We start from the raw sequence: 21206 nt of genomic DNA, 5'->3' as shown, positions 1-21206 counted from the left end.
GTTCTCTAGAGCTTCCGCCCTCGCCGACGCCGATTACCAGGCACTCTCGATGTTTTCCAACCCGACAACCTTTCTCTCCAACTCGGCCAATTCCCCATCCACTCTGCTCTCATTGCCTCGACGCTGATAAGATTCTTATCCATCTTAGATTGCATCAACCTCAGCTTCCCCTGAAGATATACACACTCAGCAGCAACCCTTTTGCCCAACTCAAGCTCTTCGTCCTTTGCACGAAGTTGCTCCCCGAGTACGTTACTCCTGTGAATAGCTTGCATTAATTGTTGATCCCTCTTCTCCAACTCCTCGTCGAGGGCTCGATCACTAAGGTTTACCTTCAGCCGCTCGTGCATCTCACGACACTTATTACGATAGCATCGATATTTCTCCAGCATCGTCAGGATAATCTTGGCCCAAGTGTTGGCCCTAGGAGCGTTCTCAATCTCCACCATGTATGTATGAAAAACGAAGAGACAGTCTAAGGCCAGATCGTTCAGAAAAATAGAATGAACATGAAAGAAAAATGAAACATACCCTCAAGCCCATAGCGGCCACTTCATGCATCAAGTTAATATCAAGAATGTTCCGAAGAGCCTCGCTCTCGATAGCAAAACACAAGAGGTCAAACTGCGGCACCAGGTCCTCCGTATCTCCAGAAGGTTGATGTCCGATGAGATCTCAAGAATACGAGTCGGGCCTCCCGCATGAACCACCGAATGGGTAAGAACCTCTTTAAATATCCTGACATCATTAGGATCAAGATCAGACTTAGATTCGTAGTCATCGACCATGACACCCTTTCCCCTTTCTACGGCCGAGAAGGAACCACGACCAGGCACCGAGGACGAAGCCCGTCCAAAATAGTAATAGCGGCCTCAGAAGTCTGACCCACCATTGCGGCAGATTGTTGATCAATCATAGAGGCAGGGATCTCCGTCGATAGGGCAGACTCAATGGCTGGCTTTGTCTCTACAGGCGGAATGGCATCAAATCCCACCTCAGACCCTGTCAAGGGAAGGTCTTCCTCTAGATGTATCATGGCCGAAGGAGCCATTTTAGAATCAATTCGCCACCTCTTTGATAGCCCCTCTCCTTCTTCGACACGGGAAGATTCCCCCGCTAGGTAGGTAACAGGGTTCAGAATCTCAGTTCAAGGGGTAGCCTCCGTGCGTACGGCCACATCTGTAGATTCAACTGAAGCGGCCCTTGACGAAGATCGGGCAGTAAACACTGAGGCAGGGCGAGCGGATGATGTAGGTTGACGAAAATCTAGTGGATGACCTTTCTCTCCCTGCACTCTCCCTGACATCGACGAATATCACATAAGAAACTAATTAAAAAAGGGGCGGGAGAATAATAGCGAACAGAAATGATATTACTCACCAGTGAGTGGCTTGCGTCCATATTTCTCTTAAAATGAGTACCATGTGCGAACCCCTGACGTATGAGGAAGGATGGCATTCACCCACTCGCGGATACCGTCAACAAGTACAAGGGGTAGTTTCGCGGCTGTAAAAACAAAAGAACAAACTTCAAGTACTGCCAGAGGGAAGTGGTCGAGCATTATTCCGTCCAAAAGTATAGAAATTTATATGCAAAGTTCCATTTCTTAGTGAATCATGTAGGATCCGCTACAAGGTGCTCGGTCCGCACGTAGAAGTAATTCTCGTAAAAATGATGATTGGCTTTGTCATCCATGTTCACGACCAGACTCTTCGTCCCTCGGTGGCGCATATGAATTATTGTGCCACGAATAAGTTGAGGAGCAAAGATATTGAGCATGTGCCTCAAAGTGATCTCCCGGCCAGCAAGCTCCGCAAACTTGAGAAGCATGAGGAACAGTTTATATAGGTACGGCTTAAGTTGAGTCGGGCATACCTCGTAAAAGCAGCAAAAAACTACCACTAAGAGAGGGAGAGGGAGCGTGTACCCAACAATAAAGGGGTAGGCGTAGAACGCGCAGTACCTTGGGCGGTCAAAATGGACTATGCCGTCCCCCACTGCCGGTAGCATTTCGACGTGGTGAGGGATTCCCCACCTGGCCTTCAATTGTGCAATCCCCTTCGCATTTATAATCTAAGGAGCAGGTTCCAGCTCTTCCCCGGCGGGACTGTGGAAATCATTCCATGGTCTCCCAGGGCGGGGCAAGATCTCAGCCACCATCGGAACCTCCACATCTTCCACCACTTCTACTCCTCCAGTGACAAGAACATCGTTTTCTGGCACCGGAGTTGTGGCAGGTTTGTCAGCATGAGAAGAATCACCAGCCATTTGTATCGGTTTGACTAAACAAAGAGATATAGGAAAAAAAAAGAGACTAAGCAAAAGCTCCTGGTTAACCGGAGAAAGTCAAAAATCTAAAGTATCAGGAGAAAAGAAGATTCCCAATTTTATTTCAAGTAAAGACAGAGAAGTGTGCCAATTGAAAGGTACCTTCCATCTACTTATAAGAAACATAAATTCTCCAAGCACGAAATCCAAAAGTCGCCAACTGAAGCTGATAGGGCATGAAACGGTTCAATCCCCTGGGAACGTGTGTCATAATGGTGGTAACCACGAATGACGTTTCAAGTTAAACGATGCTTCGGTTCCGAAATGACCGCAACGGTCCAAGGGCATTTCTAGAGCGTCGTTGCATCACTTGAATCTAAAAATCACACCCAAGGGGTAGTTAGTCAGATTTCTCTTAGATAAGAAAAAATCATAGTCCATCTACCGGGCCCGACAAGAGACGACCCGCAGACGGAGGGACTAACTGTATTGGCCAAAATCTGACCGTTGTGATCGACCCAACTAGGACCCCGTCCAAACGGCGGGATAAGGAAAGACGTCATGATTTGCTCTAAACTACGTACTCACAATGCCCCCTAAGTCGAAGAATAATACTCGGGGAACGACAAAAACGGATGTGATACAAGTGGGCTATAACCCAAAAACATAGCCAGAACTTCATGACTATATATAGGGAGGGAACCTTCCTAGAAAGGGGGGTTTTTTCTCTCTTTCCTCTCCTCTGTAATCTTCTTAGCAAAAGGAGACAAAACAATCTTCCATTGATTATGTAAAACAGTCATCTCCATCAATTGGTGAGAGAAGAAATGAAAAACCTCAATAAGATTGATCGCCCATATCTCATCTTATGCATCATTTTCTGATTTGTTTGTAGATCTGGAGTTTATTATGCTTGACTAAAATTTACATCTTCATCTTCATTAATTGATTTAATCAAAAAGGTTTCGATATCTTTTGGTCAAACATTTAGTTTACGCGTTTAGCCGAAACCAGTAGTTTTGGTTAAAATTTTGTATTTATCTTAAGAATTCATTGAATATGTATAAATAATTAGTTTATAATCTAATAATTTAAAAAGACTAAAATCTTGAACTCATAAGCTTGTTGAGCAAATTACATTCAATGACCTTGAAAATGGTCGCTCTTGATCTTTTAACCCCCACTTGTCTCATGGTCAAACCGGTAAGGTCAAAAGTCAAAAACGTTACTCATGGGACAATATTTGATATACTTCGGGGTCGTTTGGTAGGATGTATTAGAGGAAAATAAATACATGTATTAGCTTTGGCATTATTAATCCCTTGTTTGATAGTGTTTTTCAGCCTACGTATAACTTATTTGTTATATACCCTATTTGGTATTATCCTATGTGTAACTAATACATAGCAAACCATGACATTAGCAGCCGATTGAGTCTAAACCTTAATTTAAAGATGGAAGGAAGACCCAGATGGACTTAATTAAGAGCATTGACAACCCTTCACGCAAGAGATAGCAATGACAGAAGATTGATCGGTCGGGATCGAGTGATCCTCAGGGTTTATGGGTCCTTCTACTGCTGTGACTACCACTCTTCTCTTTTAGAAAGGTAAAGGACCACCAGAGAAGCAAGTGCTTTCATGAATGCGGTAAACTAATCAATCTTTTTGTTACTTATCGGGGTGAACTCGATTTCTCGAAGAAAAGAGAGGGTGCTCTTCTAATATTTAACTCCTAGTTGCTCTACCTCTCTATTTTCAAACACCCTACTCACTTATAGCCCTATAACCAAGAAGGAAGGCGAGACATCAGAGAAACTGTAATATTATGATTTTTAATACATCAAACCAAACAGTGGATAAGAAATAATCCAAGTATATCTAATCTCAGTATACTTAGTCTCAGCATTACTAATACGTCATATTCAACACTATTCTTATATACTCTACCAAGTAACCCTTTAAAGTTATGGCCATGAGGTAAGTGGTCAAAAAATTAATAGTGGCACCGAAGTGTCCTATTTCTGTCATTTGCCCCTTAGAATTATAGCTCTATTTTTGGTAAAAATAGCACGATCTAGCCAGTTTTCGGACTGTTATTCAAAAATAGTTAGCGTTTACCAAGTCAATGAAAAAAGCCACTATTTTGCTGTAACTGAGACCGGTCCAGCATAATATACTGGAGTTCGGTGCACCTGTGTATGAACTTCCAGCATATTATGCTAGATCGATATAATATGCTCCAGTATAATATACTGAAGACTGGAGCACTGGTGCTCCAAACTCCAGTATAATATGCTGGACCGGTATATTATACTGGAACTCCAGTATATTAGACTGGAGTTATACTGGAACTCCAGTATATTATGTTGGAGTATTTTTCCAGATTTTGAATAATATTTTCGTTCAGATTTATCTTTACACGAAAAGTGACTAAATTTCGATTACTTTTTGAAATTGAGTTATTTTTGAAGGAACACTTGTAAATCCGGTTATTTTTTAATTTCTCCCCTATTTTTGCGCAAACTGATCGGAGCACGCACTATCAAAATATTCTAATTTAGCCGTACAAATACGTGTAAACTACTTCGCCGAAACACAGAGCCAGTCACCGACGAGATTTAAGTAGTATTTCAGTCAACAATAACATCATACTCTATTTTGTACTCTTTCTACTTAATATAAATAGGACACAACCCCTCAATACTCGTTACCAAAAATCTAATTCAATCTTTCTTCATCCAATTTTCTGCAGCCATGGCAGCAGCAACACCATTGTTGAAAGATGAGCTTGATATAGTAATACCCACAATAAGAAATCTTGATTTCTTAGAAATGTGGAGACCATTTTTTCAGCCATACCATTTAATTATTGTTCAAGATGGTGACCCTTCAAAAACCATTAAAGTACCTGAAGGATTTGATTATGAGCTTTATAATAGGAATGATATTAACAGGATTTTGGGTCCTAAAGCTTCTTGTATTTCCTTTAAGGATTCTGCTTGTAGGTGCTTTGGGTACATGGTTTCCAAAAAGAAGTATATCTACACCATTGATGATGATTGCTTTGTAAGTATTTTCTCAAAATTCTTGTCTTTTTTATGGGATTATTTTGATTTGAATTTTGTGTGGTGGGGTTGAAAAAAATTGGATCCTGGTGAATTTTGAGGGGGTTTAAGGTAAAGTTTGGATCTTGGTAAATTTTGAGGGGTTTTAAATTATTGAATTTAGGGCTTTTGTGGGGTTTATGTATGTTTGAGCCAATTTGGGAAATTTAGTAATGTGTTTTGATAATTGTTGTGGATCTCTTCAGCTGAACTGCATTTGGTTATGATTTTATGTTGGACCAAGAATAGCAGATCTGATTGATTGGAAGCTTCTGATCTGCAGTTATATCAATGTTTGTTGTTCGATGTTATATGATTTCTATTTATAAAACTGTAATTCTTTATTAGTGTCTCTTGAATTGTCTACCTCTTTGTAAGTTTTTTTATAGTTTTTTTGTGAAAATTTTCACGGATCTATATGGTTTTTATTTAAAGTAATGTCGGTTGACAACTGAATGCAGGACTATATCAATTGATCTTACACTTTTGCACCATAGAGACTAGGTCTTTGGTATATATTTACGCATAAACGAGGTGCCAGATCTTGTAACAACTTCACGCTTTGTCATTGTTTTTTTTTTCTGCATTGTGGTTTAGTTAAATGTTGTATGGGTTGAGATTAATGTTATATTTGTTCTCTACTGGTTGAGCCATTGTTTGAATGTAATCAATAGTTATGGTACCTCATTTCATGTTTCCCCCCACTTCTGGTAATGAACGGTTCATGTGATAATCATTGTCGGTCTGATGTTGCAAAGGCTTCGTTTCTGTTTCCACAACCAGATCTGTGTGATTCTTTAACTTGGTCCCATGGCGTTGATGAAATCCACTTTAAGTGACTGAGTTAATTTTCAATAATAATGCCGGAATCTTCAATCTTAGGCCCACAAATTGGCAATTTGTTTATCCTATTGCCGTATGCACTTAAATTGGAAACTACTACTTTGATTATCTTGTTCCAATGCCATGATTTCAGAAACTCTAGTGCTGAAAAGTTGGTATGTTTAGTATTCGTTTGCTCCCGTGCTGAAATATTATCTGCTGATGTGAAGGTGGCCAAAGACCCATCTGGCAAGGAGATCAATGCACTTGAGCAGCACATAAAGAACCTCCTGTGCCCATCCACCCCACATTTCTTCAACACTCTGTATGATCCATACAGAGAAGGTGCAGACTTCGTCCGCGGCTACCCTTTCAGCATGCGCGAGGGTGCTCCAACAGCTGTTTCTCATGGCCTGTGGCTCAACATCCCTGACTACGATGCACCCACACAGCTTGTTAAGCCTCATGAGAGGAACACAAGGTACTTATACTTTCCGTAAGCCAAATTTTAGAGCTTATCTAATTACTCGTAGGATTGAGCTTATCTAGTTTGTCATTATCTGGAAGCTCTATATCGAATTAACATTAATATGTTATTCCAGGTATGTTGACACAGTCATGACAATTCCTAAAGGCACTTTGTTCCCCATGTGTGGAATGAACTTGGCGTTTGACCGAGAGCTCATTGGACCTGCAATGTACTTTGGTCTCATGGGTGACGGTCAGCCAATTGGTCGTTACGACGATATGTGGGCCGGCTGGTGTACCAAGGTACTCTTACTTCCTATATTTCCTGTAATAATGTGACTTGGTAAAATAGAGATCTTGTTTGTGTATTATGCCTTTTATGATGTCCTATCTCTTTGTGGGGTTTGATCGTATGCTAGATTACTTAAGTGAACATTGATGCTTTATGAAGCATTTTGAAACTCAGAATTCTGACATAAAATATCGTCAAACTTGTAGGTCATATGTGATCATTTGGGCCTGGGGATCAAGACTGGTCTGCCCTACATATGGCACAGCAAAGCCAGCAACCCTTTTGTTAACCTCAAAAAGGAGTACAACGGCATCTTCTGGCAAGAAGAGATCATCCCCTTTTTCCAGGCTGCAACCCTTCCTAAAGAGTGCAAAACTGTTCAACAATGCTACCTCGAGCTATCAAAGCAGGTCAAGGATAAACTTTCCAAGATAGATCCCTATTTCACCAAGCTCGGAGATGCCATGGTCACATGGATTGAAGCTTGGGATGAGCTCAACCCTACTGGGGAAAACTTGGCTAAGCTATCCATCGCCGATGGTCCAGCAAAGGCGGCAAAGTAGATGCTATTTAGCTTTTGCTCCTTTTCTTTAACGGCTAAGAGATTTTGAGTTGAGCAGAGCTTGGATTACTTATTTATCTTTATCTATTTACTTGTTTTAATTTTGGTTGAGGATTTGTCATATTGCTGCTATGTAGACCAGCTTTTGCTTCCCTACTCTGAAACATCATAGGAGTATTATTTATTAGGTTTAGCTCCAAACTTGAGATTAGCTTGAGATTATTATCTATATCAATAAAAATGGTTTAGTTGCAGCTAGGCTTCTATAACCGTCTCTTTTTGTTTGAATTTGGTAATTGAAGATTGATATGTTGATGCTGATTTCTACTCTATCATGCTGAATGCTGGTCGGCGCCCTTTAGCTTTGGCAACTGCGGTATGCAACTTAATTAGAATTCTGCTACTCTATGATGCAACACGAGTAGGTAGCTCACGTAAAGGGCAGTCCGGTACACAAAGTATCTCGCGTTCATGCAGGGTCCGGGGAAGGGCCGCATCCCATTGGGTATGATGTGGACAACCTACCCTAATGCAATTATTAATGACTGCTTCCATGGTTCGAACCAATGACTTATAGGTCATACGGAGAAGGGCCGCATCCCATGGGGTATGATGTGGACAGCCTACTCTAATGCAAGTATTAATGACGGCTTCCACGGTTCGAACAAATGACTTATAAGTCATACGGAGATAACTTTACTGTTGCTCCAATGCGGCATTCGAGTAGGTAACTCACAAGAAATGTTTACCTTGATACAAGTACTAAATCATGCAAGCAGAAATCTCGTGAAGAGCTTGAGGTACTTCAAAATGGGACACAGTTTTATTGTTGGTTAGACCATGTTTGATTAATGTGGCCTTTGGGTGCCCATCAAAACCCGTGGGCAAAATTACCAAATAGTACTGCCCAGAGGCCAGATCGAAAGAGCCGGGTACCTCCCTTTTCCTTTATTTTGGTTTCTTATTTGAACATTGCGACTTGATTGAGTAGAACAAACAAAAATATTCATCCTATGTCAACTGATTTGGAGTTTAGGCATAATTGATTGATTGATTAATTTAGACTTTTTGCATAATTGATCGATTTGTATGTCTGTCTATGAGGAAAAAATGGTCCATCACATGTACAAGAAGTCTATACTGTCATTGGTAAAATCGTATTTTGGCAACCACTCTTTCAATTTTTGCTAGCTCGAAAGTTTAGCTGATGACTGGAAGTAAATTAGCCTAAAGAGAGATACTACCACAACAGCTTAACTGATCATTTGATGTTAAAAGTGCACGTCAAACAAATAACCAAAGAACTAGATGGCAGTTCTAGAAAATATTAAAGGGGAAGCCAATCTTCGTTATTTAAGATCCAACTTTAACCTGTTATTTACAATCTATGATTGTACTGGATTTGGGATCAACTAGAACCATGGCAATACACTATCTGAAACAGACTTACAAAGAGCTTTGCACCCCAATCAAAACCTCATTTCTTGGTACCAATGCCTATCAAAGTTAGCGGGTTCTAGACATTAGGCGAACTCGGGAAAAATGGGGCAGATACGTCCATCTAACTTGTTCAAGATGGAGTAAAAATTACTTATTCAATATGTACAAAGCCCGTCAAGATCCCATATATACCAGCACCTGACCTCGATCACTGGCTATGGCCACTGCACCATGGCTTGAATCATCAGTAGTAATGCATGAAACTGTTGAACCTGAAAGAGAGATCAGGAATGTTAGTAAAATTCTAACCTCACCAGAAGACATACACCAATTAGTTGTGATTGAGTAAATAGAGCAATCTCAGTAACTCAATGCTTCCTAGAGAGATGGAGGAAACTGATATAGAAAGGAAACATCTAATTCGTATACTGAGTATGCCACTCAGTGGTAGCGGGATTAAGATGCTGTAGCACAACCAAAGTGAACTGTAAGGATGAGAGGTGAAGGATGACTAGATCTAGGGAAAGGCTGACCAAACATGACTAGATCTTATTTAAAGACGACCACTGTCACTACCCTTCAGAAGAAGTAAGTCAATATTTTTTTTTAAAAAGTCAATATTTTGAAGTTGAAGTGTGTTCAATAAGAAGAGATTGTGCTACGGCACTCTTACCCCAGCCAAAGGACAATTAAAATAATAAAGTTTTTAAACCGATCAAAAAAAAAAAAAAAATCAGTGCAGTTGAGCGAATCCTGCTGTTTAAATCTCTAAAAGAGTTAAAAGTCGATACAAGTATGCAGTATGCTACGATGCCACAATTTTGCCAATGAGTGATCTTTGGGAATTCTTAAATTCCCTAGTTCCTGAAAGTGATAATGTGAAGTAACTTGATGGTAATTGCTGAAAATCTAATTTTTGCAGCTGAAAGTAATTTTGTCCAGAGCCCAAAAAGAAAGAAGCACATTTAGCATAGGAATTCGACTTCACTTATAAGCTTTACATAGACCAAAGATCTCAACAATCACTACTAAGACTTGAGCAATAAACTAAAGCACTTGCAAAAAAAAGAGTACCTTTAAAGTGATGCAGATTTTGGAGTCTTTTCCCAGTAGTTAATTCCCACATGTAGACCAGTCCATCACTTCTCCCAATAATCCCATGACCAGCTGAAAAACCAAGTGCAGTAGCCCTGAGAGGCAGATAGGCTGAATGGTCATTATTTATCAGAGGCCACTAAATTTACATTTTAGCACTTCTTTTGTAAACATTTTAGCACTTGATGCAAGAAACCAACCTGCTATCAATCTTTAGAGGATTAGTCTAGCAAATACTATAAATTTCAGGAATCTAGATTTCAAAATATCTTAGCCTACAATGTGCAGAAACCTTCTTGCATTGCAGGCAGTAACAAACCTTCTTCAAGCAATTTTTAATGTCTCCAAGAATGTTTTAACAAAGTTTATTAAAGGGTATGACTGTTTAAGGATATTCAGTTCGCCAAATTGTCACCTGATATAAAGTAGCATACAGTATACAAAGGGAGACAAGTGTCCCATCATTATAAGTGAAAGTAGAGCTCCTATCTCCCTCAATTATCTCTAATACCCCCCCCCCCCCCAAAAGAAAAACCAACCACCACCACATGAAAGAAGGCCCTTCTTGAGCACCCAAATCCCAGAAAACCACCAAGGTAAAATCAAAGTTGCTGGAAGTAAATTTTGAATGTCTAATTTAAGCGTACAACAACTTTGAGAGATATCTAATCTTTCAATTAACTCTACCAATTAAAAAAATGTTTCAGTTGACTCAAGATGTTTTAAGATAAAAAATTCCAGTATTTGAATGGCTCCTGCATACATTGATTAATCTTTTGGTATTCAAGTATCAGAAATCTCACATTACCCATCATCAGAAGCTCCATCATGATAATAATCTACAACATACATTATTTGCAGTGGCGCTCTAACTTTACTCATTTTCTATCCCACAGCATTAACTTTTTCAGGTCAACTTCGTAACACCGTGGTATTTAAGCAAAGGTAACAAATTATAATAGGACAAAGGGCAGATGACAAATACTCCAGTAGCACATCAGTTAAAGGCTAATTGACTTGAAACATCGTGCTACTATGAGTTTCAATGTCTCTTGTTTTGGGTTGTGAAGACAGGGATTTGGAGGACAAGCTTTCAAAGGTTTCTGGGAATTCATCTCGGGAGCATGAATCATGTAAAGAACTACATGATTTTGCAATTGACCACCAAGTGAGGACAAGCCAGTTTGCCAAACCCCAAAACCTGATATCAAGCATGTATGCTTACCCTATCTTCAACAACCACAATCTCCTTTAGTCTTTTAAACTGTAGGATGAATGATGAAATATACAATGGCCCTTGGAACTAAACGGGCACACCTTCGTTTTGTGATATCAACGATAGCCAAATCAAAAACGATTTTAAAAAACACTGAATTAAGATTCTCAGATATGTTTTCCAGAATTTTCTAGTACAAGATTTTGGGAATACCTTGGGTCAAGAGAATTTCCCATGATCATTGTGTTATTAACCAGTAGAGCGAGCCTCCACCAATGAACTGGGCTGGACTGCTGCTCGCTAGATTCATAAGCAGGCTGATCTGGGTCAGGAGAAGTCAAAATCAGAAGCCAAATTGCCACATCTTTATCCTCTGATGAGCAAAAGAGTTGATTGTCACTCGTTTCCAAGAAAGACATCCTTGTGACATCTGTTATTTCGTCAATAGTCTCTTCTGTGACCCCGGCAGGATCACTGTACTTTCTTTGCCATCTAAAAAGACTGACTGGAAGGCATTGAAAAGCAGAAGTACTGGCAGCAGAAAACTTCGACACAAGCATGCACTTCTTTATATCCCTGAATATAACCAAAAAACTCTGAGTGGGGGCAGTAAATAAAAAGCTCTAGGAGTCTTAAGCACCAAATGTATGCACCAAGCTCAGCAGAAGTTCTCATCTTTCTGGATTTGCTTTGTATATTTATTTATCTTCTGGAATGGAAGAAAAGAAACAAGCATATGCATATCACATCCTTCGCGACAAAGAAAAATAGTGAAAACAAAAGTAAGAAGAAGAAAACAATTAAACCAAAATCTATCCAAATTAATAAGTTATAAAGTTTGCAGTAAATTAGCTGCTATGAAATAATACATATTAATTTCAAGCAAGAAGCATTAAAGCAAAATTATGTGCAGTATGCATATTCATTAAAACAATAACACTGCAGCCAGCCCTGATTTTCTGACATACTGCTTCTAATTGATTCTCTTTTTCGGTCTTCTTTTCAGCTCTAATCGAGGATAACAGTAGACGTCTTCATCATATATTTACTTATTTACATAAATGTGTATGTATATGTTTTTCTGGGTGTATATGTGTGTATTCTTGAAGCTATTTGCACATACAATTGTGTAGAAGGTGGAGTTATAATCATTAATCTGTTTAATTTTTTGACAGAATGAGCATGAGTTGCTGAAGAAAGAAGTGAACTATGAAGAGAAACAATATAAGAAAATTGATCAACAGTAAAACGTGGTGTGCGCTTGAGATGGAAAGAGGTATTTTACCATAGGCTAAATTCCCCAAATCCATTGTACCCAAGAACCAAACTAGAAAACTTTGGTATTCTTTTCAACTTCATTGAACAAAAGGGTGGGCAGTCGGGTGGCAGCAAACAGCATTCTTCCGTCTCCGCACTGCAAATTCAGAATTTCGGGAGCAAATCAAACTACATAACAAAAAAAAACTAAACAGAAATCACATAAAGAAGCATCACAAATTCTAAGCTGGACACCAGTTCATTGACAACAACAACAACAACAACCCAGTATAATCCCACTTAGTGGGGTCTGGGGAGGGTAGTGTGTACGCAGACCTTACCCCTACCCTGGGGTAGAGAGGTTGTTTCCAAATAGACCCCCGACATCCTTCCCTCCAAGAACTTCCCACCTTGCTCTTGGGGAGACTCGAACTCACAACCTCTTGGTTGGAAGCGGAGGTTGCTTACCATCAGAGCAACCCCTCTTGGTTGGACACCAGTTCATTGGAGTGAAGAAATTTTTATATAAGTGGCAGAGTACAATAAATGATTAATAAAGCACATAGTTACCGTCAAGTGGACTAGTATTGCAAAATTTTCGACCCTAGAACTGATAAAATGACTGGTTATATACAAATACAAGAAAGATAAATTTAATAGTAACCCATCAAAGTTATAATCACTGCAAGATCAATATTATGATGGACATGAACAAACTTGAAAACCACAATGCTCAAGAAGAGTCACCTCCATTTTGAATTCATGACCCATATGTACAGCTTCCCACTTTCATCCACAGCAACAAGGTGATCAGGTGGACAAACCAATATATAACATACACTTAGAATTGTTTTCAGTTTAGCAATGATAGAGACATAACCATTTCTAATTTGCATGATTTTTACTGCATTTTCCTCAAAATGATTCGAAGCACATGATGAGCACCGACACTTTATGTCACCCTCCCTGAGAGCAAACATGGCAGATCAGCACATTAGCATTCATCTATTCTGCAACTAAAATATAAACAAAAGACCAAACACTTGTGTCAAGTGAAAATGCAACCTGCAGCCTGGGGCTTTTACACTGTTGAACAACACAAGCGATTGACCAATTGGTGTCAACTGCACAGCAGCACTATCCAGTTCAATCTGCATAAAACAATTATAGATTATGAGATGCTACACACCAAGCCATAGGCCCACAACATACCATTGAAGAAGAGCAAACATCTCACATCTCCACCGAAGGCACCGCCAAAAGATGGAAAACTTATGGAAGCATGACCAATAAAAGAAGGGGACCCCCTTTCTTCTCCTGCCATTGGGACCTTGTACATGAAAATAGTTCTATCCTCGTGCAACGGTTGACCGCATAAAACACAAATGTAAAGATCATTTTCTTGTGTGCTCAATAGCATTGATGAAACTGGCATGGGATGATCATAGCCTGCAATAAGCTTGAGAACACCACTTCTTTCACTCTCAGTCTTTAAATCTTTATGGGCCTCCATGCTTATGTTCTCAGTATTCTCGTTTTTCTCAGTGGTGTCAGCAGAAACATTTATCTTCTGGTTTTGATTATGTAACAAAGGACCAGTAAACCTGACAAAGCGTTGGTCTCTGGACAATTTTTCAGTCAATTTGTCTTCCGATTTGATTGCAGTTGAATCAAGAAACTTTGAAGTTTCAGTATGGTTTAGCATCCAATCCATTTCTTCTTCTTGTGATCTCGAGGCCATGTTAGAAGGTGTACCACTGGTATTAGTGAACCTTTCTTTTGTATGGAAGTTAAGGGGCCATCCATCAATGTGGGGTTCATCAGCAGATATCGATTGATCGATTTGGTGCTGCATAGAAGAGCTTCCTTGCAAGGAACGTGAGGTGCGCATCCCATTTATGCCGGCACTTGTCTCTGGAACAGAATCATCTCTGACATCTCTGCAGATGATACGTTTCGATAAAGAAACATGTTGCACCATTGATTCAGCAGAAGGTGGAACGTTAGCTAAGCGCCCACTGATAATTGCACCTGTCCTTTGGGTTCCACTAATTTCCTTTTTTGGTGCTTGAACAAATTTCTGTGTGCTTGGTAAGACATCATTTTCTATTTCTGTCCCTGTTCAACAATTTATTACTTTCAATCAATTAATCTACAGAGAGTAGTTCAGCTCAAGAGACCGCGAGCTCCTATCTCATCACTATATAGGAAGCTTTGAAGTTCAGACTAGCTACATAAAGAATAATCACAAAAAAAAGATGAAGTATGAAGTATTACAGGGTTATATCAATCAGTCTATTCACCTTTTGTCAATTTTGAAAAATCAGTCTAGGTAAAACACGCAGGATAAGCTTAATAACCATCTTTCAACGTTAGTAGACAGGAGGGGAAGCCCATTTCCTAACATCTCAGATAGAGAGAGACAAGCTGACAAAGAACATGGTCATACTTGAATCAAGGGGTGCAGTGAGTTTTGAATAAACTGACAATGGCAAACTTAGAATTCACGAGAGAACATTTTTCACTAACAAACTGGAAAAGAAGCCAGTATTAAATCTGCAGGGAAGCGGAAGGCTTGAAATGCAGAAATTTTAAAATGCCAGCGATACAAATTAAATGGCCTTGGGGCATGTGACATCCTTTTAAGCTATCTGCTCTGCACATGCTAATTGGAAGAAAATTGGATGAACAGCAGCTACTCAGGCCCCACAATCAAAGAATCCACAGATTGAAAGGGAGATAAAGTCACCTGTTTCACCATTGCAAACTGATGGCTTTGCTTCTGAATTATCATTCATTGATGGCCCCTCGATTTCAGATCTGCAGGTTTGTAGACCTCGAACACTTTGATCTTCTTTAGAAGCTTCAGCTACTTGTACGATCTGAGCTAAACCCTGACTTGGAGTATATCCAACTTCAGCATTATCAAAACTATCAGGAACAACAGCTTCTGCAAGGGAACAAGCTGTAGATGCTGGAACATAATCTTGAACTGGAAAGTTAATATTTTCCTTCTGTCTGAGCATTGAAGTCTCATCAAGCTCACTGACTGCAAAAGAAAGAAAGAGGGAACTAAAAGAAGCTAGAATTAAAAGACTTCATGATAGATCTTCAAACAAGCAATGATCGAGATAGAAACTAAGAAATTGCTCTATAAGAGCAGCAATAATCAGCTGAAATTTGAAAGTTACAGGCAACAGTTTACCAGATGTGTCGATCTTCTTATTTTTGTCTTGAGAGTTACGACCAGATATTTCTGGTGAATTTTTAACATTCTTTTTCTTTCTAGTGTATGTACTAAGCAGAGGAAGTGCTCGAGGAAGGAGAAGTGTCATCATTGAGTTGGCTATTTCATGCCCAACAGAATCTGACTCATTTCTCTCTGAGTTCACTTCCAAACAAGACGTATCCATTTCACTTTGTGGATGTGAATCAATTATTAGAGAATCAGGACTAGCGGTAGTAACAGCAGCTACACCATCCTTCACCATATCTGCGGCGAGATTGAAAGAATCATCTACAGAAATGACAAGACAAGCATTTAATAATTTAATCAAGGAAGAGAGTTAGAAGATAATGCAAGATGCAGCACTATGGGACACGGCACAGGTAAGTATTAGCACATAGCCTCATAGTACCTGGCGGGTGATCCAAAGTATCAGGTGCCCAAAGATTGGCATCATTAATTCTTAGTATTTCATTTGTAACTGGTGGTTCCTCATCCTTCTCTTCGGCCATTTGGTTTTTGATCACCTGCTCTTCCAGAACTTTTGACCTATCAAACTGTGAGAAGTTAAGAAAATGTAGCTAGCTAACATATTCAGTACACATGTAGAAAAAGGCCACTCTTGGTTTTGTTGTTTAAATGGGGAATATTAACCAAAAAACAGGGCAAAAAAACTAGTAGAAAAAAAAAGAGGAAAAGATGATGCAAAATGAAGTGTATCGAAGCATTTGCTTTAAATGAAAGGGAAAAAGGAAGAGTAGACACACTAACCGGCTTTCCATCTTTTAGTATTTTCATAGATTCTTCTAAGGGTAAATTGTTCTCAGGATTTAAATGCTTCATCCCTCCCTGAGAACTAAAACTATCCACTTTCAGATGATCATCTTTGTCAAAAGATTCTTCGACCAGAACCAGAACTTTTTCTCGTTCAATTATTGTTTGTGAGGCCTCTGACTCTTGCAATGCTTCTGAACTATTGGGAGACCCTTTATTTGCGGAAAAGGGATGCGGATGTTCACCATATTCCTGTTGATCAGAATTCAAAGCTTTGACGTTGCAACTTTTATTCTGACGTCGAGGTTTTTTGAGACTGCTATTGGCAGGTGACTTGGTATTATTGGTTCTAGATTTCCTATTTCTCTTTGCAGCACTTTGTGGTTTTGCCATGTGCGGTAGCAGATTAGGATCTGCTTTTGATCCCGCGTTTTCAGTTGGTTTTACTGCCTCGGATGTCTCATTCCCAAGAGAGTTAGACGACAAGATATTCTGCTCTGGCATTCCACTGATATTCGTCACCAACTCCCTGAGTAACCTCTGAACAAATGTGTTCTTGAACCCAAAAAACTGCACTTATTCACGCAATGAGGAGAAAAGAAATAAGAACGTTAGGCCCGTTTAGTTAAGTTTTGATCTTTTAATATTCCATTCAAAGTTAAAAGAATCTTAACAACTTAAGCACTCTGCAAGCCAGCATTCAAAAAATTGACACAAAGGTAATCTTACTAGTACAAGACAGTCCATTGAACAGATAATAAGACACTGCCCTGAGTGTCTTTACAAGTTACAACAAGCCTCAAAAAATTCTTTTGGCGAGCTTAGATTCACATCTCAAGGACTAAATTTGACGTGTAGGCTATTTACAACATATCTTTCAGCAGTATGATGTATAAGATCAGGTACTAAACTATTTTAACGATCATACTCCAAAATGATATGATAAAGGCATTATGGTCGCTTCCAGAAAATTTTAGGATTAGCAAACCTTTCTTTGAGGTAGTTAATTGCGTCGAATGACTTTTGGCAACAAAAGAAAGCATAATGTGCCTAAAAGTACTGAAATCATTTGTTGTTCTGCCAAAAGGAAATGCACAAATCTTCTCAAAAGATGCCATAGTCCAGGAACCAGAAACACGAGTTCATTGGGCTCGTAACGGTATATACTATCTCAATTCGGATCAAACTCCTTGAAAATGACTCAGTTATTGAAGAATCTTTAGATACAGATACACAATAACTAACTAAGGACATTTCAAACCATCCTGCATAAGAATAACATCATAAAGGAGCCAACTCATAAAGCAAGGCCTTACAGGTCCCTAAAGGAGCTTGATGAAGATAGGGTTTGAGAATTGAGTGCTCTTGCAATATTTTAGCTTTTATCCTCTGAAACAATAGACCAATTCACCATAAGATTGGACCCACCTACGGTGACTGCATGTCACTCACAAAGGCCAACATAGTTCAATTTATGTCCATTACTGCAAATAGAAGCATTAATGAAGGCAGAGTTATTTGAACCTTCTTTCCATCAGTTCACTCCAGGCCAAAGGTTAAGGTTGTTAAGTGAAGACTTAAGCTCATTTCTAATTTCTGCAGTAAAATCCACTACAAAAATGACCTTTAGAAGGAAAATGGAGATTCTTATACCCATATATCTATAGTCAAGGTACCAACTAATGGAAGCATGAATCTTCAGATAAATAGTTTGCCACTCTAGCTCTGAAATGTGGATGCCTCGTGTAATTTCCAATACAAGAAACTACCAACTTAGACATACCATCTTAAAACAATTTGAGAAAAAAATTCCTTCATTTGACCCGTTCCATTAGTTTCAAAATATAAAGTACTTTTGATATGACCTATCCTCCTTTAGTGTCCTTATTCTCTTCTAAAGACTTCTGGGAGAACGTACTGATTGCACTTCTTATTAGAGATTCCAAAATGAATATAGAAAAATGGGCATGTTTTGTGCGCACAGTCTTTTGGGTGAAAGCTCAATGACAGTCCAAATGAATCCTGCCAGCCCATCAGAACTCCAAACCCAAAAACATAGTTCTTCTTAGAACAAAATTGCACGCACGTTTTGACTTCAGAGTAGACCAAGGAGACCAACTCTTGTTACAACAGTATCAATATTATCAAACATTTCAAAGTTAACATCTAAAAATGGAAAAGAACAGAACATTTTACTATCACAGTATGTTAACTGGTTCATAAATATGAACAAGACACACCTCCACACCATCAATCTTACTGGAGTATCTCTTTCCACGCAACAATTTTATTTGATATCCTCTTTTCTGGAAACTCTCCCAGACAATATCTGCAGTTTGCCCACTACATGAATGCCCATCTGTAGAACTGATCTGTTGAAGGCCGAGAGAAGGAAATTATTTAATCCAAAGCTAGAGACGAAATAAAAATCCATTCAACATGTTAAAAAAACAAAAACAAAAAACTGAATCTTCGTACACACCGTAAATAATGGCCCGTTAAGGCCTTCATGAATTTCCATTTTGTAAGTGATTCCATTTTGGGTCCTTAGAGCATTGTATCCAATAGGATAAGGATAGCGGTCTTTGCCCTGCAAGTAAAAAAAAAAGCCAAATTAAGTGATACTGGAATATCTCTTACACGGTACATTATATAGAGACAGCTGTAAATCTGTGAGTCGTGCTTTCTTGATGATATTTAGAGCAGAAGTTTCAAGCAACACTGTAATCTATATGAAAACGAGACAAACAAACTCTGCCTGTGGGCTCCTAAATAAAGGTATACTATCTCTGTAACACATAAAAGATAAAATGGACCAACATAGATCAACATATTATGCTGAATAGTCAATACAATTCTGCTAAAACCGGATACCTGTACACAAATGAGGATACTCATCTTACATCTATTATGGACGCAAGTCATTTCCATTCCAGTCCTACTCTGTACTTGCTCATACTAACATTTAAACATTGTTTCCACAGTGATAGCGATAAAATCACCAAACACTCCTTCCCGATGCCTCACCTCATCCTACACCATTGTCACATTCCAGTAATGCTATATCCAATCAAACATCAGGAAATGATTTAAATGATATTTGACTTAGGGAACATTTTTCATCACATCAAACAGCACCCAGATCAATACGAGAAATGGTCATACTGAGACGTGAACCACAATCGCAATGTTTCTCGATTTCTCTTTTGCCTCTAAGTGATCCATGATTTCCCTCAAAATTGATTCTCAAAGATTACATGACTGGAAAGCATAAATCTTCAACCTAAGCTCCAAAGATCTACCATAAATTCAAAAATCACTAGAATTTCTCGGCATATTTTGCTAGTATAGAATACTTAGTTTAACTTGCCAATGTACAGCATTTGACACAGTTCAGGTAAGATAAACTTAAGATCACGTAGAGCATTTGGCTGCAGCTAGTCATCCATAATCAATCAAATCATGGAGCTTTTTACTTAACAGTCAGAAGGAAATAAACAAATCCATTTCACACTGATATTAGCGCAAAAATTTAGCTCATTAGTTTTCAGGTAGGCAAGAAATCCGGGAAAAAAACTCATGTAACACTAATTAATGCTTCAAAAGCTCCAAAATTAAAATATAAGCTACATCAATGAGCTGAATAGTTCATCAATTGATCTATAACCAGAATTTCTATTCAAACTACGTGGACTTTAAATTTTATGCAATTTTACAGACAGAGAAGAACAAAAAATGGCAATACACTCATATGTACAACCACTAATGCTTCAAAAACTTAAAAAATCAATATACTAGCTACATCGCTCAGCTAAATATAAAGTTCATCAGTTGATCTATAAATAGAATTTCCGATTCAAAATACTTGAGATAAGAATTTATGCACTTACACATATAGTAAACAAAAAAAAAGAGTTTAATTTCTATGCACGGACGGTATAAGAATTATATACACGATCAAGTCACTTAAAAAGTAATTGTAGATAACTCTATCTAATAGCATTGATTGCTAACCTAGAGTAAAAGGTAAGTAGGCTGTTATAACATGTTAAATTGCGCTAACTCATTAGTATAACATAAATCCGAAAAAAATAAAACAAGTTGTTCGATCGAAAAGGAACTCACAAATTCGAAACATTTTATAGAAATAACGGAGATGAAATTGTTATACCCTAGAGGAGCTCCAGTATTTTTTATCCCATTGACCAGTGTAAAGCTTGCCAATTGATAATATCTCCAATCCGTCTGATTTATCCGAGTTACTCTTCGCCATTGAGATTCTCTCACACACACACCGTCTCTCTTTCTCTTTATCTCTCTAGAATTTTTTGGAGAGAGAAGTTGCAGGAGAAAACCGAGGGGCCAGGAGAAAGAGGAGAGTTGAAATGGCGGGAATGGAATTCACAATTATCTTGCTCCCTCCTAAATTTCGTGCTCGTCAATTTTTTTTGTTATTTCTCCTCTAAATTGACCAAATTATGACCGAAACCGAAATGATATTTGGTGTTTGATATTTTGGTATTTGATTTAAGGTTTCAAAAAAAATTAGGTAGGGTATTTGGTATTTAAAAAAATAGTATCGAAATATCGATATCATACCCGAAACATATACTAAGTAGGCGTTTGAACATAAATTCCAAGAATTTTTTTCAAATTTGGGATTTCATTAAAATTTGATTT

At 38.6% G+C, this 21206-nt stretch overlaps 2 protein-coding genes across 2 annotated transcripts; one reads left to right on the top strand and one right to left on the bottom strand.

Moving 5' to 3' along the window:
- The first annotated feature begins 4937 nt into the window (after positions 1–4937).
- Positions 4938–7776, top strand: LOC107814424 (putative UDP-arabinopyranose mutase 1). The gene is made up of 4 exons (XM_016639837.2): positions 4938–5336; positions 6427–6677; positions 6799–6967; positions 7163–7776. Exons 1-4 carry the CDS (start codon positions 5025–5027, stop codon positions 7517–7519), a joined length of 1089 nt encoding a protein of 362 aa, XP_016495323.2. The 5' UTR covers positions 4938–5024; the 3' UTR covers positions 7520–7776.
- Positions 7777–8786: 1010 nt separating this feature from the next.
- On the bottom strand, positions 8787–20990 carry LOC107814422 (uncharacterized). The gene is made up of 14 exons (XM_016639835.2): positions 20698–20990; positions 19009–19116; positions 18767–18898; positions 16524–17096; positions 16165–16309; positions 15732–16043; positions 15276–15575; positions 13764–14644; positions 13592–13677; positions 13274–13492; positions 12555–12683; positions 11483–11845; positions 10033–10148; positions 8787–9230 (listed from the first exon to the last, which is right to left on the bottom strand). Exons 1-14 carry the CDS (start codon positions 20797–20799, stop codon positions 9133–9135), a joined length of 3564 nt encoding a protein of 1187 aa, XP_016495321.1. The 5' UTR covers positions 20800–20990; the 3' UTR covers positions 8787–9132.
- Between the last annotated feature and the right edge of the window lie 216 nt (positions 20991–21206).

This window comes from Nicotiana tabacum, chromosome 20 (genome assembly GCF_000715075.1).
Source record: "Nicotiana tabacum cultivar K326 chromosome 20, ASM71507v2, whole genome shotgun sequence".
In the NCBI taxonomy this organism is placed as follows: domain Eukaryota; kingdom Viridiplantae; phylum Streptophyta; class Magnoliopsida; order Solanales; family Solanaceae; genus Nicotiana; species Nicotiana tabacum.
The sequence above is the reverse complement of the archived record's forward strand: the minus strand, read 5'-3'. Positions and strand labels throughout refer to the sequence as shown.

What these genes read in the sequence shown, in the direction of transcription:
- LOC107814424 (XM_016639837.2), top strand. Translation starts at nt 5,025, where the DNA reads ATGGCAGCAGCAACACCATTGTTGAAAGATGAGCTTGATATAGTAATA. An exon ending in CCATTGATGATGATTGCTTT is followed by an intron (nt 5,337 to 6,426) that starts GTAAGTATTTTC and finishes GCTGATGTGAAG; the next exon opens with GTGGCCAAAGACCCATCTGG. An exon ending in CCTCATGAGAGGAACACAAG is followed by an intron (nt 6,678 to 6,798) that starts GTACTTATACTT and finishes ATGTTATTCCAG; the next exon opens with GTATGTTGACACAGTCATGA.
- LOC107814422 (XM_016639835.2), bottom strand. Translation starts at nt 20,799, where the DNA reads ATGGCGAAGAGTAACTCGGATAAATCAGACGGATTGGAGATATTATCA. An exon ending in GTAAGATTGATGGTGTGGAG is followed by an intron (nt 17,097 to 18,766) that starts GTGTGTCTTGTT and finishes GAATAAGTGCAG; the next exon opens with TTTTTTGGGTTCAAGAACAC. An exon ending in TAAGAAGATCGACACATCTG is followed by an intron (nt 15,576 to 15,731) that starts GTAAACTGTTGC and finishes TTTCTTTTGCAG; the next exon opens with TCAGTGAGCTTGATGAGACT.